The 18,165-nt window shown below is 47.4% G+C and overlaps 2 protein-coding genes across 7 annotated transcripts in view; one reads left to right on the top strand and one right to left on the bottom strand.

Annotated features, from left to right (window-relative positions):
* Positions 1–683: 683 nt before the first annotated feature.
* Positions 684–3,965, bottom strand: CHRAC1 (chromatin accessibility complex subunit 1). The gene is made up of 3 exons (XM_065630277.1): positions 3,801–3,965; positions 2,627–2,753; positions 684–1,646 (listed from the first exon to the last, which is right to left on the bottom strand). The coding sequence occupies exons 1-3, from the start codon at positions 3,933–3,935 to the stop codon at positions 1,507–1,509; spliced, it is 402 nt and encodes a 133-aa protein (XP_065486349.1). The 5' UTR covers positions 3,936–3,965; the 3' UTR covers positions 684–1,506.
* A 9,685-nt stretch (positions 3,966–13,650) lies between these two features.
* Positions 13,651–18,165, top strand: part of TRAPPC9 (trafficking protein particle complex subunit 9) — a 486,097-nt gene continuing 481,582 nt past the window's right edge. For 5 of the 6 annotated variants that reach the window (XM_065629226.1, XM_065629224.1, XM_065629225.1 and 2 more), the window contains exons 1-2: positions 15,179–15,237; positions 15,965–16,565. In XM_065629226.1, coding sequence (XP_065485298.1) covers positions 15,982–16,565 — 584 coding nt within the window. In that variant the 5' untranslated portion in view covers positions 15,179–15,237; positions 15,965–15,981. Of the gene's footprint in view, positions 13,699–15,178; positions 15,238–15,964; positions 16,566–18,165 lie in introns of those variants that run through there. The other variant, XM_065629223.1, reaches the window with a different exon arrangement.

The raw sequence follows: 18,165 nt of genomic DNA, 5'->3' as shown, positions 1-18,165 counted from the left end.
GCACTGCCCTGGACAGCCTGTTCCAACACCCGACAACCCTTTCCATGAAGAATTGTTTCGTAACATCCAATCTGAACCTCCCCTAGTGAAACTTGAGGCAGTTTCCTCTCATCCTGTCACTTGTTCCTCGGGAGCAGAGACCAACCCCCTCCATGCTCCAAGCTCCTTTCAGGCAGGTCAGCGATCAGAAGGTCTCCCCTCAGCTCCTGTTCTCCAGCTGAACCCCCAGCTCCCTCAGCCGCTCCCATCACACTTGTGCTCCAGCCCCTTCCCCAGCTTCGTTCCCTTCTCTCAACTCGCTCCAGCACCTCAAGGCCTTTCTTGGTGTGAGGGGCCCAAAACTGACCCCAGGATTCGAGGTTTGGCCTCCCCAGTGCCCAACACAGGGGGACGGTCACTGCCCCGGGCCTGCTGGCCACACTATTCCTGACACAAGCCAGGATGCTGGTGGCCTCTTGGCCACCTGGGCACACACTGGCTCATCTGGGTCACTTGTCCCTCAGACTGACCCGAGACTATTCAAAGCATCGCGGAGCCTTTTGCCCCGTTCCTTCCGGAAAAGATGAACGAGCACGCCAGGCCTGTGCGCCGATCACGCACGTGACTGAAGCTTGGAAGAACTATAGAAAGTCTCTGCATCAATTGTCGCTTTTCATACAAAAGATTTATTTTAAAAAGTTGCATATAAAGTTCTACACAGGACGGTGACCATTTTTACCATAAAAAACCGAAACAAAATAAATGAAAAATCCAGCTCTGTCACTCAAATGATAAAAGAGTTTCTCATTCTCAACAATCCACATCTAACAGACTGCAGTGTGTGTTGTGGTAGAACACCACAAACAAACTGCAGGAGTTCATTAGAGAAAAAGGTTCTAGATGTACATATTTACATCGTTATCTCACACCTGTACTTTTTACCACCACAGAACCACATCAGCTCTTAGAATGGATCGCATCCTCCACCCTGTTTCTGTGCCAACATGCCTATTTCGGCTGCGTCGCAGAAGTAGCTGTTTTTACAGACTTTTTTAATGGTCTTGGTCCACTGCTAATGCCCTGGCACTGCTCTGGAAGACAGAAGGAGGGTTTGATCAGTTACTGGCTCCCCAAGGAGTAGACACAGTGTAAAACACCTCCCATCATCTTCTGCTCTGAGGAGAAACACAAACTGACTTCTAGTCAAAGGGCAAAAGAGCTTCTGGACTGAAAGCTGCCTGTCAGAAATTTTAAATTTGGATAATGATTGTCTGAAGGAGTAATTTTTAAATCACCCGAGCAAGTTCTGCTGTCAGATCAACATGAGGTCTTCTTACCCCACCACGTTTCTGAGGGGAGAATTCCGCTCTTCAGCAAGTATAAAGTTCGGTTTCTAAACTTCTTAAACAAAGCAAAAGCAGATGGCTCAGTACATAAATAGATCCAGCATCTGGATTCTCAGTCACAAAAATAACATCCTTTATACAACAGAAAATCGATCAGCTATGAAGCAATTCCCCATTGGTCTTAAGATCCAACATCTTGACCAACAGTTTCATCTTCATCGTCTTCTTCCTCTTCATCGTTTTCCCCCACTTCTCCATCTCGCTTCTCTTTTTCTAGCATTTTTAAGTATTTGCTAGCTAGGATCTTCTTGGGCAAGATATCTGGAAGGAAGAATTGTTTCTTTTGTAATCAGTTGAATACCTACATTGTCTCATTAATACTGTTGCATCCATACCAGTGATGAAATGAAGTTGGAAAGAGGTTTTGTTAAAAACATGCGTATTTAAGTGAATAACCAGGTAAGTCAGTCTGACCTGTACAGTTGTCTGAAGAGGGAATTACCCACTTACGGTACAAGTAAGTAAGGATAAGGAATATATTTTACAACTGATTACTGGCAACTGGCTGTACTCTCTGCTCATGTACATTATTTATTGGATGTAAAATAGTGCTCAGTTACTCAACTCCCTGAGATTCATCTCATTTATGTCCTGTAGAAATGTTTTTTCTGCATTAAGGTAAGAGACTTGTTCAGGGCGATAACGATGGACATGAGACAAAGCAGAACGGCGCGCTCTGAAGGTGTGTCCATAGGGAACCCAGAGAAACACCGGGCTAAGAATATCTTCTTCTCGACCTATGTCCTATGCCAGTGCCTTTTCTGAGCTAAGTGTTACAACAAAATTCCAAGTATCAGTAAAAAGTGCGTGCACACAGGCATGTGTGTGTACCTATATACGTGAGGAGGGAGGAACCATCTAAGAAATGACTTTGAGAAACAAGACTTAGAGATTTAAACATGTAATTTTGGAGCCACATAATTTCTCACATAAAGATGTGCAGTGTTCTTGCTTTATAGGCTGAAAGCTTTCAGATGGAGGTGCTGGAATTTAAGAAAGGCTTAAGGCAAAATGCTGAGAACTAATTAGCCTTGTATAATTTTGAAGCACCAGAAAAATCCCCATTCACAAAGAAATTTTTCAGTGATGTAGTTTATGAGTTCCAGTTGAATGCTATACAGGAGATTAACGACCAGGGGAATTGTGTCCTCATAAAACAAATGAATAAGAGCAAAATTGCTTTTTTTTTTTTTTCTTTTTCCCCACACTGCATACTGGATTCACCATCATGCTACAGATACCTGCAAGGAACTGGAAGGTTTCACACTCCTCTGCTGTATGAGACAGGTCACTGTAAGTCAGAGCGTTCTTCTCCTTGCCTCTGCCATGTTTGTAAGAATGTGTAGCCAAATACTGAACAAAAAGCTCCTAAAAAATTAAAACAAAAGGGAAGAGTCAAACTACGAATTCATGCACATAGTTGGCAATTTTCTTTAATTCCTGTTTAAAGACACAAACGCCATATTTAAGTGTGTATATGCCGGTCACTTTGTGGGGAGACCCATTTATTTCAGAAGAGCTTCAGCTCAGGGTATGGTTGCATCTCCTTGGAGCACTGACCACAGATTTAGGTTCTAGTATGTAACTTGATTTATATTGATCTCTTTAATGCTTTCCACAGCCCAGCAAATGACACTTGGGATACTGAGGGCTACAAAGTTGTTGAAGGGTTTGGAGGGGAAGCCGTATGAGGAGCAGCTGAAGTCACTTGGTTTGTTCAGCCTGGAGAAGAGGAGACTGAGGGGAGAGCTCATGGTGGTTACAGCTTCCTCACAAGGGGAGGAGGAGGAGGAGGAGCAGGCACCAAACTCTTCTGTGACCAAGGACAGAACCCGAGGGAATGGCAGGAAGATGTGCCAGGGGAGGTTCAGGTTGGACATGAGGAAAAGGTTCTTCCCCCAGAGGGTGCTGGACACTGGAACAGGCTCCCCAGGGAGGTGTCACGGCCCCAGCCTGACAGTGTTCAAGAAGAGACTGGACAACGTCCTCAGACACACGGTGTGACCTGTGGGGTTGTCCTGTGCAGGGACAGGAGCTGGACTCGATAATCCTTGTGGGTCCCTTCCAGCTCAGGACATTCTATAACCAGAAAGCAGCCGGCTGGCTATCTTTTCCACGCAGGTTAATTTATCCCAATGGGCGGTGGTGGACACAAGAACCTCCCGATCGCTCACGGGCTCTGGAGCCCAGCCGGACGGGACGATGCCCCAAACAAACCCCTTTTGGGAGCCCGAAGCTCCACGGCCGCCGAGTGACAGCGACAGGCGGGAGGGGGAGCAGCTCGGCCCCAGCTGTGCTGAGAGGAGCCCGGCGGGAGCCCGGCCCGGGCCGCGGTACCTCAGGGAGGCCCAGGCCCAGCGCGGCGGGAGGAGCGGGGTCGGCCCTGAGGGAAGGGAGGGAGGAGGGAGCCGGTACCGTGGCTTTGGCGGTGAGGAACAGCGCGTCCTGGTTGATGCTGGACACCTCCGGCGAGCTCTTCATGATCACGCGGATCCGCGACAGGGGCAGCGACACCAGCCGGTTCTCCCCGCCGCTCAACCTCGCCGCCATCTTTCCCCCCCGCCGGGACCGGCTGCAGCCCTTCACCCCCAGCCCGGCGAGCGCTGGGGCAGCCGCCGCCGCAAAGCCCGCTGGGAGTTGTAGTCTCCGGCCGCCGGCGAGGACCCCGCGCGCTGCCGTCGCGGCGCCGCGGCGGGACTACAACTCCCATGAGGCGCAGCGCTCGCCGGGCGGCGGGAGGACTACACGTCCCAGGGGACACCGCGCGCATCCCGCCCGCTCGCCCCGGCGGGGGCAGCGCGGGGGGGCGCGGCCGCTCCGAGGGGCCGGGCGGTGGGGCCGCCGGTTCTCTCGGGGTCCCCTCGCGTTTCCACAGGCCGGTGCCGGCCCCAGCAGGGGCGGGAGCGGCCTCAGGGCTTCCCTTGCTCAGCCTCTCAGCGCGGGCCTTGGCCCCGGGCGAGCACCTGAGTTTGGGGAACTTTTTTAATGGCAAATAGGCTCGTCCTATATTTATTCCAATTACAGGCCAGTGGCTACGGAATTGTTAAGTCAAACTGTAATTACAGGCCGCTAAACACCTCTTGCCGCTGTAGTACAGCTGAAGGGAATGGTGTCACACAGAAACACAGAATGTCAGGGACTGGAAAGGACCTCGAAAGCTCATCCAGTGCAACCCCCCCGCCGGAGCAGGAACACCCAGATGAGGTTACACAGGAAGGTGTCCAGGCGGGTTGGAATGTCTGCAGAGAAGGAGACTCCACAACCTCCCTGGGCAGCCTGGGCCAGGCTCTGCCACCCTCACCGGGAACAAGTTTCTTCCCATATTTAAGTGGAACCTCCTGTGTTCCAGTTTGTACCCATTGCCCCTTGTCCTATCATTGGTTGTCACCAAGAAGAGCCTGGCTGCATCCTCCTGACACCCACGCTTTCCATATCTATAACCATGAATGAGGTCGCCCCTCAGTCTCCTCTTCTCCAGCTCCAGAGCCCCAGCTCCTCAGCCTTTCCTCACACGGGAGATGCTCCACTCCCTTCAGCATCTCCGTGGCTGCGCTGGGCTCTCTCCAGCAGTTCCCTGTCCTTCCGGAACTGAGGGGCCCAGAACTGGACACAATATTCCAGATGAGGTCTCACCAGGGCAGAGCAGAGGGGCAGGAGAACCTCTCTGACCTACTGACCACCCCCCTTCTAATCCCCCCCAGGTCCCATTGCCCTTCCTGGCCACAAGGGCCCGGTGCTGGCTCATGGTCACCCTGCTGTCCCCAGGACCCCCAGCTCCCTTTCCCCTACACTGCTCTCTGACAGCTCGTTCCCCAACTTATACTGGAACCTGGGGTTGTTCCTGCCCAGATGTAAGACTCTACGCTTGCCCTTGTTAAAATTCATTATATTTTTCCCCGCCCAGCTCTCCAGCCTGTCCCTGTCTGGTGACCCTGACGCCTGTGAGGTGTTGAGGTGCAGAGGGCACATGTAGACCATTAAGTGATTATGGGGCTGTGTGTTCATTATTAACACATTCCTCGCATACACAGAATATTTAACCTGTGTGTTTACCGTATAGGTAATTGTAACATACTTATGGTGTCAGCCTAGACCTGCTGAAGGAAACGGGGATTTTGCTGCTGTTGGCTCCAGAAGTTCGTGCCTGTTTGGGTAAGAAATGATTACACAGTTTGCATTTCGTTAATCGTTTTCATCAACATGCTTTAGAAACAATCATGTTTTATTGGTAAGAATTCTGCTAAGGCCACTAATTCGATCGCTACTTAGCATGAGAGGGAATCACAGGATCATTTTGGGTGGAAGATGCCCTCAAGATCATAGAGTGCAATGGTCAGCTTGTTAACGGAAGAATAGCTCACGTAGAATTTAGGGCAGAAAGGGATGTACTCATAAAGAATCCTATTAGATGGAAAATAAAGGCAGTTTGTTAACGGACTCTTACTAGCTTATATAGAATTTGCCCAGTACATAAGGACAAGACTATAGATGATAGTTGAGGCTGCACCTTGAATACTGTGTTCAGTTTTGGGCCCCTGACGCCAAGAAAGGCCTTGAGGTGCTGGAGCGAGTTGAGAGAAGGGAACGGAGCTGGGGAAGGGGCTGGAGCACAAGTGTGATGGGAGCGGCTGAGGGAGCTGGGGGTTCAGCTGGAGAACAGGAGCTGAGGGGAGACCTTCTGATCTCTGAACTGCCTGAAAGGAGCCTGGAGCATGGAGGGGGTTGGTCTCTTCTCCCAGGTAACAACTGATAGGACGAGAGGAAATGGCCTCAAATTGTGCCAGGGGAGGTTTAGATTGGATATGGGGAAAAAATTCTTCCCGGAAAGGGTTGCCAGGTATTGGAACAGGCTGCCCAGGGCAGTGGTGGAGTCACCATCCCTGGAGGGGTTTAAAACACGTTTAGATGAGGTTCTTAGGGGCATGGTTTAGTGCCAGAGTTAGGTTATGGTTGGACTCAATGGCCTCTTCCAACCAAAATGATTCTATGCTTCTGTACCGATTTATTAATAAAAGCACCTTAAGCAGCTGTAAGCACCTCAGTGCACGGATGGCACAGTGATGCGTTCGCTGGCATCCGTTCCACCATTACTGCATTTGGAGACATCTTTTACAGTTAGTCATTACAGATAATGTAAATCTCTCAGGCTGCATGATTCCCTAGAGGTTACAGCTTCTGGGAGGTCATTCCCTGTTAAGTTGTACATGAAGTGAAGCATAATGTCCTGTGATGTGATATGGATATCTAGCAGGCTCAGCTTCTTCTTTGATCCTTATCGTCTTGCGACATCTTGTGGAAACAGTTGACATTACCGTAAAAGAGAATTTCTTATAAATACTACTGGAGCCTGAATTCAATACTAATATAAAAGCCCATCAAAGTACCAGGATTTCGGAGGGCATTGAGCCATTTGGATATAGATGTAGGGTCCATATAGATCCTATAGGATCTAGGGACCTGTCTGTAGTCATTTTACTTGGCTGTGGACAACGCAGTGTAAGTCCTGGGTACAGCAGGACTCACTTTCTTCTCCTCTAGCTGCTATTCTCATTATCAGGTGTTTCCCCTTTCCTGTGCAGCTTTTAATAATTGAACTTTTTTTTTAGTATCTTTTGAAATGGCAAAATTAACGTCATACCAGCAATGGAATTGAACCTGTTCCTAATTAAAAATAAATGATGACACCCATAGAGCAGTTCATACTAGAATTATTTCTCCTGAATCAGAACTGAATTGGTATTGTTATTAAGAATTCTTTATCAAACCTGATGGGGAACACAGGTAAAATAAATCTCTCCTCTGGTAAATTCAGAACAACAGATTGTCTAAAAATTAATATGCCTTGTTCAGTCTAGGGACTAATTACAAACTGCAGAGAAGCATCATGTCTCAGTGTCTCCTTTTCTGCTCTCCTGTCTGTGCTGCAGGAGTCTCTTTTTGCTGTGCTTTGCAGATCTGAGTAAGAAACTGCTCAGTGCAGGTATTTCTGTGCCTTTTGAGCTCTCGAAATAAATTAGGTCTAATAAAGGAGCGTCCAGAGATGCTGTTTGTGTCCCGTAGTGGAAATACAGCAACGGCAGAAATAAAACCCACTGCTCCAATAAAGAACCTGCTCAAATGGGGACAATTTATTCACGTGTACTAACGGGCGACCTGAAAGCAGAAAAGAATGTTAAGTCATTGAAAAGTACTTCTCTATATCAGACGTTGTATGTTATTAAAAGAAAAATCACGATAAACCTGATATAATCAGAATTCCCCATGGAAAAGAATCTGGAGAAAGTGCCTGCAGAATTCCCCAAAGTTATTGGAAGAAATTAAGAGTACTATTGGAGAAAGAGCAAGTATATTAAAGATCATGAGGCAATTCTAGTTGCAATAAAGATCTTCCAGTTTTTCCAGAGAGAATATAAAAACTTTAAATTTCTTGGCAAAACCAAAAAAACCCCGAAGAACACATTTTCTTTACACAAAAATAGAGCATGGCTAAAAAAACTTGGCCACTATGTTGCTGAATGAGGTTTTAAAATTGATCCATGCACATTTAAGAAGTGAATAGATTAATGAGAGATTTAACAGTTTATGATCTGCGATCACACACACACACACAAAAAGAAATTCACCGTTATTGTGTAGAGAGCAGTGGATAAATGCTGGGCTGGGGAAAAATCTGTCAGTGTCAGCAAACAAGGGAAGGAGCTGCAGTCAGTCTGGCAAACACATTGTGTGGGTAAGCAGTTGGCACAGACAGTAATAAATGTAAAGTTATATTAAAAGAAAGGTGTTTAGCACAAGATACTATCACAAAATAACTTCTGTATTAGCGTTCTCTGAATTGGAAGTATATCGATACAAACCCAGCATTTCTAAACTGAAAACAGACAAGTTCTTGATGAAGCAGAAGCATTTTCTTGTACAAAAAAACCCCAACCTTATTCTGAAGTGTTATTTGGTAAGGATAAGAAGGCTGTGTCGTATTAAAAATACAAAGTAAATCTGAGTAGTGGGTAAATTATATGTTGGTGCACAAATGCAAAGAAAAAATGACTGAATTGACAATGGTCACTTCGAGATACCTAAACATGGAACTCTTGGGTAAGGCTCTCAGTGTTACAACTTCCTCCAGCAGAATAGCTGGAGCAATAAAGGTTTTCAAAAGCAGTAATAAATTAATGGAAGCCAAGCTTTTAGGCAGATAATACCACGTCTAGTCTTCCATTTCCATTTTTGATTGATACACGTTCAGGCAACTTCTCTTCAGAGTCGCTCCAGCACTTGGAATTATTCAGAACATGACACATCCTGGAGGATCTCAGGAGACTGAACAGTTTAATGGCAATGAGAAAACTCCAGATCACAATGTTTACAAAGCCACAATCTAAATTATCTTCTAGAGATGATAAAATATTCAATGCTCTGATATATATTTAGTCATAACTATCTTAATTAGTGCAAAGCCATGTATTATCATCACCTTTTTGATTTGTAGGGAAGAAGTGAAACAATAAATTATGTAAAAAAACATGTTTCTAAACTCTCTCCAACCTAAGCTATAGGGCAGGTTGATGAATAATGCTGAGCACTGGCTCTGTTCACAAGACCAAATCTTCAAGGTGTTTTGGTATCACCGATATCACAACCAAATACAGTGTCAGCATTTGCCATCCAGTTAGTACTCATGTCAATAACGTAGAAATAAACATAGCAATTATTTTTCTGTGAGAAATCTCTCTAGCTGCATTCCTGGCAAAAATCTGTGAGAGAAAAACAGTTATTTTCTTTACTTAAAACCGTCACCCTCTGTCTTCTCCATCCCAATTTGGCCAAGTTTGAATATACCGTTTTTCCTCCTGAGAGGGGTGTGCAGCTCCTGGCTTTGTATTATTTCTGAACCCCACAGAGCTGCTCTATTTGAAACCTGCAGTTTAACCTCTGTCATCTTCGAATTCGTGTTAAATCAATTTATACCAGTTCAAGGAATACAGCTTTGAGCGCAATGGCTCATCCATAATCCTCAAATAATTGTGAATTCTACTGAAGTTACCCTGTTGGACTGCCACTGCCTTTAAGTCATAACATGCCCCTTTCTACTACAACAAGAATTTTCACTGGAAAAATAAGCAACAGAGAAGCTGAGGATGCTCTGTGCCAGAGGATTTGCAAACTGAGGCTGGGAGCAGTTTTCCCTTCACTTGCTTTGGCTGAACAGCAACGGTGGTGGAGGACGCTTGCAAGAACAGACGATACGGCTTTCCTTTCACATTCGGACGACAAAAAGATGGTTTGCTTGATGATCTGTCTTGATAAACTGATAAAATACTCGGGCCAAGCAGCTCCATGGGGAATGGAGTAGCAGCAGGTAGAGCTCTTCTGTGGGGAGAAATAGAAGAATGTTGGAAGAGTTGGTGGCAACCAGGAACGTGTGTCTGCTCTCTTGTGTTATTGTGGAATATTAAAAAAAAAAACGTATTGGAATAAGAAAAAGGTTGTCAGAGGTGATTATTCCTCATGTTTTTTAAGTAGGGATATATCTAAAATCATATATATGTGTGTCTATATATATAAAGTAAAATTATAGAAGAGTCTGGTTGCTGAATGTTGATTTCCAACTCTCCCCATAGCTGGCACACGATCAATGTGCAAAGAAGTAAGTTTGCAGTATGTCTCTCATGTTTTCACGTGCATCTGTAAAGCTAATAAGCGTTGTGCATTTCAAAGAGACATCCTTAGCTCTTGGGTGTTTCTCTTTAAAATGGTGTTTCTCCATTTTTTTTTTGCTGAGGTTTCTGACCTGTCATTGAGAAATATGTGCTTACCATGTCATAAAGTGGTTATTCTCCTAAAATGGGTTAAGACCATTTGTTTGCCTATATTTACATTTAATATTTGTGTGTTGGAGGTAGGCTTGTGATCCAAGTGACCCTTCCCAGGCTCAGTTATCTTTCCCTGGCAATACGCTTGCAACAGGGTCTCCCTAATTGTGACCTTTGAGGGAGCGACAGTGCCAATAATGGAAATAAATGAGAGTCTCAATCAAAAGCTGGTAATTAACTCTATTTTTTAGTATCCCCAAAATGTTTGTAGAGCCACTTCTAAAATTTATGTTTTAGAAAATGTAAAGACTTACACTTTGTAAACTGATATGTAATGTAACTCACTTTTCCCATTTTTTGGGGGAATCCATTTGCACGAGCTGTCTGTTGGTAGATGAGGTGGCAAATGTTCTTCGGGCTGCCTGCGCGAAGAATGTCCCGCTGTCAACAGCAAACGCTTTATGAGATTATCTCACGAAGCCTCATAATTTAATAATTCAATTGTTGATCAAGATTTTGGATTACAGAAAATCCCTAAGGGTGCAGTCACATGTAGTGTGACTGTAAATGGGAAGAGGGGCAAATATGGAGAGGTTTGGCACCGCTCAAGAGATTTCTGTTTGGAAAACAATGCTGGAAGGATGGTACTTGGGGCCCAGAGCTGACAAGTTGCAGATATGTCCTGTTAACTCTTGCCCGAGTGAAACCCGGAGGAAACCCGAGAGAATCTGTCCCAGAGAGCTGCTGTAATGAGGTGTGCCAATGCTTTGTTTTCTTCACCAAACCTAAGAACCGGTTTCCTTAAGTTCGTGGCGTAATGGAATAAAGTGTTTAAAATTTAAATACTGCCTTATTTCAAGAGCCATTTCAAAGGTATTTGGGAAATACTGAGATATGCCATTCTCACTGAGAACTATTGCTGTAACTAGGATGTCATAGAACCGTAGCATAGATCGGGTTGGAAGACACCTTTAAAAGATCATCTAGTCCAACCCGCCTACCATGAGCGAGGACATCTTCCAGTAGATCACGTTGCTCAGAGCCCCATCCAGCCTGGCCTTAAACACTTCCAGGGATGGGGCACCCACAGCTTCTCAGAGGAACCTGTTCCAGTGCCTCACCGCCCTCACTTCTTCCTTGTGTCTGATCTAAACCTGCCCTCTTTCAGTTTAAAACCATTGTCCCTTGTCCTGTCACTACAGAGTCTTTCCTATAAGCCCCCTTCAAGTATTGAGAGGCCACAATAAGGTCTCCCTGGAGCCTCCTCTTCTCCAGCTGAACACCCCAGCTCTCTCAGCCTGTCCTCCCAGCAGAGCTGCTCCAGCCTCAGGTCATTTCTGGGGCTCCTCTGGCCCCTCTCCAGCAGGTCCATGTGTGTCCTGTGCTGAGGACCCAGAGCTGGCCCAGCACTGCAGGGGGGTCTCACCAGAGCGGAGCAGAGGGTCAGAATCACCTCCCTGACCTGTGTAGGTCTGGGATACAGGATAAAAATGATATCAAGCTGCTAGAGCTTGTCAAGAAGAGGCTATGAAGTTGATGAAGGGTTTGGAGAGGAAGCCGTATGAGGAGCAGCTGAAGTCACTTGGTTTCTTCAGCTTGGAAGAGACTAAGAGGAGAGCTCATGGTGGTTACAGCTCCCTCACAAGAGAAGGAGGAGGAGCAGGCACGAACTCTTCTCTTTAGCAACCAATAATAGAACCTGAGGGAGTGGCAGGAAGATGTGCCAGGGGAGGTTTAAGTTGGACATAAGGAAAAGGTTCTTCGCCCAGAGGGTGCTGGACACTGGAACAGGCTCCCCAGGGAGGTGTCCCGGCCCCAGCCTGACAGTGTTCAAGAAGAGACTGGACAACGTCCTCAGACACACGGTGTGACCTGTGGGGTTGTCCTGTGCAGGGACAGGAGCTGGACTCGATGATCCTTGTGGGTCCCTTCCAGCTCAGGACATTCTATGATTCCATGTGCAGGACCTTGCCCTTGGCCTTGTTGAACCTCACGAGGTTCCCACGTCCTCCACTAGAGAAGCACCATAACACTTAAGGCTCATGCTTCCCAGAGTCTTCAGGATTTTTGTAGCTACACCCAAGACCGATTTCAGGATTTGGAAGGTTCACTTTTGGCCCCTACTCAGTGTTAGAGCCACTCAAGTTTTCGGTCACACAGCAGGGAGAGGCATTGGCAGCTGTGATTCACCTGCCAGCCGATGCTCATTTGATGAATTCTTCTTCGAAGAGTGTCTCTTGTTCACAGACACAAGCGGGTCCCTGGGGACATGCCGGGGAGGCACCGCGGGCAGTGAACAGGAGAAGGAAGGAAGGAAAGAAGCCAGAGAGTCGTGGTCAATGGGACAGGGTCTAGTTGGAGACCTGTATCTAGTGGGGTGCCTCAAGGGTTGGTACTGGAACCAGTACTATTTAATATATTCATCAATGACTTGGATGAGGGAATAGAGTGCACTGTCAGCAAGTTTGCTGATGACACCAGACTGGGAGGAGTGGCTGACACGCCAGAGGCTGTGCTGCCATCCAGAGACCGGGACAGGCTGGAGAGTTGGGCGGGGAAAAGTGTAATGAAATATAACAAGGGCAAGTGTAGAGTCTTACATCTGGGCAGGAACAACCCCAGGTTCCAGTATAGGTTGGGGAACGAGCTGTCAGAGAGCAGTGTAGGGGAAAGGGAGCTGGGGGTCCTGGGGACAGCAGGGTGACCATGAGCCAGCACCGGGCCCTTGTGGCCAGGAAGGGCAATGGGACCTGGGGGGGATTAGAAGGGGGGTGGTCAGTAGGTCAGAGAGGTTCTCCTGCCCCTCTGCTCTGCCCTGGTGAGACCTCATCTGGAATATTGTGTCCAGTTCTGGGCCCCTCAGTTCCAGAAGGACAGGGAACTGCTGGAGAGAGCCCAGCGCAGCCACGGAGATGCTGAAGGGAGTGGAGCATCTCCCGTGTGAGGAAAGGCTGAGGAGCTGGGGCTCTGGAGCTGGAGAAGAGGAGACTGAGGGGCGACCTCATTCATGGTTATAGATATGGAAAGGGTGAGTGTCAGGAGGATGGAGCCAGGCTCTTCTCGGTGACAACTAATGGTAGGACAAGGGGCAATGGGTGCAAACTGGAACACAGGAGGTTCCACTTAAAGATGAGAAGAAACTTGTTCCCGGTGAGGGTGGCAGAGCCTGGCCCAGGCTGCCCAGGGAGGTTGTGGAGTCTCCTTCTCTGCAGACATTCCAACCCGCCTGGACACCTTCCTGTGTAACCTCATGTGGGTGTTCCTGCTCCGGCGGGGGGATCGGACTGGATGAGCTTTCGAAGTCCCTTCCAATCCCCGACACTGTGACTCTGCGAGTCTCTCACATCCCGAGCCCGCCAGCCGCCCGCCCGCCACTGCGCATGCGCCGCCGCTCCCTGCCGGGCCGCGAGCGCCCATTGCCGTCAGTTCCGCCGCTCCCGCCCCTGCCCGCCCCGCGCGTCCGGCAGCAGGAGCAGGCGGGGGCGGCCCCTGTCCCGGCTGTGAGTCGTTCCCCTCCCGCGTTACCCACCCAAGAGCCCGAGGCAGCCGCTCCCCACTCCCCCCTTCCCCAGAGATTCTGCCACTCCCTCTGCCCCGCACCAGCTCCCCTGGGCCTCCCCTCCCGCAGCCCCTCAGCCCCTTCCTTGCGGGGCGTGTGCGCTGCCGCCGCGCCTCCTCCGCGCTTGCCTCCGGCTTTAAAACATGTTTATTTTCCCCTCGTAAACTTTGCTGCGGCCGGGGAGAGGGACACGGGTTTGGGGGAGCGGAGCGACGGTGTCCCGGGTCCCGCCGCCCTTCCCGCCCGGCCGCTGCCGGGGGACGCGGCCTCCGCTGGGGGGAGGGGGCGGGACGGGGGGCGGGAGCGGGGATTTGCATTTCGTCCCCCTCTGCTCTGCCCCGGTGAGACCGCATCTGGAATATTGTGTCCAGTTCTGGGCCTCTCAGTTCCAGAAGGACAGGAAACTGCTGGAGAGAGCCCAGCGCAGCCACGGAGATGCTGGAGGGAGTGGAGCATCTCCCGTGTGAGGAAAGGCTGAGGAGCTGGGGCTCTGGAGCTGGAGAAGAGGAGACTGAGGGGCGACCTCATTAATGGTTATAAATATGGAAAGCGTGGGTGTCAGGAGGATGGAGCCAGGCTCTTCTTGGTGACAACCAGTGATAGGACAAGGGGCAATGGGTGCAAACTGGAACACAGGAGGTTCCACTTAAAGATGAGAAGAAACTTGTTCCCGGTGAGGGTGGCAGAGCCTGGCCCAGGCTGCCCAGGGAGGTTGTGGAGTCTCCTTCTCTGCAGACATTCCAACCCGCCTGGACACCTTCCTGTGTAACCTCATCTGGGTGTTCCTGCTCCGGCGGGGGGGTTGCACTGGATGAGCTTTCGAGGTCCTTTCCAGTCCCTGACATTCTGGGATTCTGTGTTCACAGTGTCGGTAGTTCCAAGGAGCCCCTGCTCCTCACACTGCTGCTCTGCCAGCTGAGCTCGAAGCTCTTTTTCTTCGTTATATGCGGTGAAACTATTAGTGTCAGTCTGAAGCTGCGCTGCGTGTTTTTGTTTGTTTTGGGTGTATGTACGTTTTAGAGGGTGCTTCAGAGCTGAAATCCACCCGAGGATATGGGAGGTCTCAGAGGAGATGTGAGGGCTCAGCTCTGTGCCCCTCCTCGAATGCTGGGGTCAGTTTTGGGCCGCTCAAGCCAGGAAAGGCCTTGAGGTGCTGGAGCGAGTTGAGAGAAGGGAACGGAGCTGGGGAAGGGGCTGGAGCACAAGTGTGATGGGAGCGGCTGAGGGAGCTGGGGGTTCAGCTGGAGAACAGGAGCTGAGGGGAGACCTTCTGATCTCTGAGCTGCCTGAAAGGAGCTTGGAGCATGGAGGGGGTTGGTCTCTGCTCCCAGGTAACAAGTGACAGGATGGGAAGAAATGGCCTCAAATTGTGCCAGGGGAGGTTTAGATTGGATATTAGGAAAAATGTAGTTACAGAAAGGGCTGTGACGCACTGGAACAGGCTGCCCAAGGAAGTGGTGGAGTCACCATCCCTGAAGAGGTTTGTAAGACATGTAGGTGAGGCTCTTAGGGACATGGTTTAGTGCCAGAGTCAGGTTATGGTTGGACTTGATCGTCTTAATGGTCTCATCCAACCAAAATGATTCTGTGATTCATTTAAGACACAGGAGCAGCTCAGTGATCAATTTCAGATACCTCAGGGGAGAATGAATTATAAATATTTACATATAAAAGCAGAAAACATTTACTGTGGTGGGGTTTTTTGTTTGGTTTTTTGTTGCTTTTTGTTGTTTTTTTTGGTTTTGTTTGTTTGTTTTTTGTTTGTTTGGTGTGTTTTTTGTTTTTTTTTTCCCCCATGATTTGGGCACGTATTTTGAGAAACTGATGACCACCTTTTCTCAAAAATAAGAACTCTGGACCTGATTTTCCTCTGCCTGGCCATGTGTGAGCACTGAGAGCTGCGTAAAGTCTGGTCATTCTGGTTGGGTGTGGGTTTACATCTCGCCTCGTACAATTTTCCATATTTCCCCAAGGCGTGTTGTGGAGACAGACTGGAGAGCCCAAGTTGCAAAGGCCGGTTCCTCTGAGATGGTGCTTTGACAGGAGTTTAGTCTCTGGCCATGGTAGAGGCTCTGCTGCCCCATGGGTTCGTTTGGCTTTTGTAGCACAGGGTGGAGAAGTGTTTAGCGTCAAAGTCCTGGTTTGATTCAGCAGCCATGTGTATGTTTCTCAATGTTAAAAAATAATATACTTCTTTCTTCTGCTAGCCTGCACTTGATACAAAATGAGCGTTCCTGACTACATGCAGTGTGCTGAGGACCATCAGACTCTCCTGGTCGTGGTTCAGCCGATCGGCATTGTACCCGAAGAGAGCTTCTTCAGGATCTACAAACGAATTTCAGCAGTGAGTCAAGTTAATGTGCGCGACTCTCAGCGTGTGCTGTATATCCGCTATAGGCACCATTATCCCCCGGAGAACAACGAATGGGGGGATTTTCAGACACACCGCAAAGTTGTGGGGCTGATAACTATCACGGACTGTTCTTCCGCGAAGGACTGGCCGCAGACTTTTGAAAAATTCCACCTGCAGAAGGAAATGTATGGTTCTACTCTCTACGATTCCCGGTTATTTGTCTTTGGGCTTCAAGGAGAGATCGCGGAGCAGCCCCGCACTGATGTGGCATTTTATCCCAGTTACGATGAATGTGAAACCGTGGAGAAGAGAATAGAAGATTTTATTGAATCCCTCTTCATAGTGTTGGAGTCTAAGCGGCTTGACAGAGCCACTGATAAGTCTGGAGACAAGATCCCGCTGCTCTGTGTTCCCTTTGAGAAGAAGGATTTTGTAGGTCTGGACACTGACAGTAGGTAAGGAGCTATTTTTGTCAGCTTGCAGGTCTTGAAAAAAATCTATGTGGCAATTGCTTGTCTTTAGAATAAGTGTATTAGGAAGGACAAAGTGTACTTTGTTACTACAAAGGTCGAGCTGTAATTTAAGAGAGTTTAAGTTGTAGCCTGATCATACTTAATGTTTTGAGTTTATATATATATTTAATTTATGAAGCTAATCAAATGGGAGGAGGGAGTCATAGGAAAGGTTTGACAGATTCTGCTATAAAGAGGTTTTTCGCTGGAAAGCTTCAAATGTTTTTATAGACTTGCGGTATTAATAAAGAAATTCAGTTATCATCGATTAAAAATTATTTTATGTTGAGTACTATTTGACTAATCCTACCTATTGTGTTTATCTTCCCTTAAGCCTCTGTCTACTTTTTCATCCTATGAAACAGTGACCATTTATTTTGGTGACTAAGTCCAGCATGTTTCCTCATGTTTCATTTTTATTTATTTGATATTCTTGGCCTGTCTTATTTTGTTACCATTCTTCTCACAACCGTTCTCTTTGGTTTTGTGTATGTTATAGTGTGTTTCCCCCCTCCCCATCTTTCCAATCTGTTTGGCTCTGCTCTTTGCGGCCAAATCCAAAGGGTGGAAGGAACCATCTTCCTTTTGGTTTGGAAAAGACAGAGGTGTGGAAGCCCTGTCAAAATACATAGTATGCTTGGGAAGAGCATTTTTCACATCTGTCTTATACTCCTAGGGATGCCAGCGGTGGTTGTTGTGTGTGAAAGCTCAGAGGTATCCAGGCAGGTTTGTGAAGCTTTCCGATCACGTTAATTAGCTCTGCATAATTAGTCTTAGCCTTAGAATCTCTCTATAAGAATGCGATACACTGGAAGAAAGTATTCTAAGTTTCTAATTAGTTTGACGCCCTCCATTAAATGATCTCTGGTTGCTTGAAGGACAAGCAGAACCTTTCTCCCCTGTTCCTGGTGAGCAGCGACTTTCCTGTTCCAATTAGCTAAGAAAACTGCGAGTTTTGGCCAAGAATCTCAGAATTATTCTGTTCCATTTTGTCTTCTAAAGAGCATGCTTCCAAATTTCACTTAGGAGTGAGTTCCTGACATAAATTACTTATTGATGAGCAGTGGCTGTGTTGTAGCTAATGGCTAAGTGTTTTCTGTGAAGTTCTAAATGGGTTTGGAGCTCAAATAACAGGCAGTATGTTTGTCCACATGTATCCAAGGAGATATTTTATGCCGTTTTGCTGAAGAGTTGAAACAGATTTAATGTGATGCTTGAATTCTTTGTGAAATGAAAGGTGTGTGACCCTGGTTCTGTAAACATGCGGGTTTATACAGAATTAATTGCTGGTTCATATACGTGCAACCTTGCTGGGTGGTCCAAATACCAAATATTTTTTCAGTAAGTCTAGATCAATGATCATACTTTAAATGCTTGAATATTTGTTGTACTTAACTGCTTAAAGAAAAGGTGTTAGATATTCTAATCTTTCCTCTTTCAGTTCAACAGTAAGAAAGTTTTTCAGCTTTATTTTGCTGTGCAGTTAGTACTTCTGATTGTTTTAAAACTTAGGATTTATATATGAATAGCATAAGCAAGCTGA

Source organism: Caloenas nicobarica, chromosome 2, assembly GCF_036013445.1.
Source record: "Caloenas nicobarica isolate bCalNic1 chromosome 2, bCalNic1.hap1, whole genome shotgun sequence".
Lineage (NCBI taxonomy): Eukaryota > Metazoa > Chordata > Aves > Columbiformes > Columbidae > Caloenas > Caloenas nicobarica.
The sequence above is the reverse complement of the archived record's forward strand: the minus strand, read 5'-3'. Positions and strand labels throughout refer to the sequence as shown.

What these genes read in the sequence shown, in the direction of transcription:
- CHRAC1 (XM_065630277.1), bottom strand. Translation starts at nt 3,935, where the DNA reads ATGGCGGCGAGGTTGAGCGGCGGGGAGAACCGGCTGGTGTCGCTGCCC. An exon ending in TCCTCACCGCCAAAGCCACG is followed by an intron (nt 2,754 to 3,800) that starts GTACCGGCTCCC and finishes TTAATTTTTTAG; the next exon opens with GAGCTTTTTGTTCAGTATTT. An exon ending in AACCTTCCAGTTCCTTGCAG is followed by an intron (nt 1,647 to 2,626) that starts GTATCTGTAGCA and finishes TCTTCCTTCCAG; the next exon opens with ATATCTTGCCCAAGAAGATC.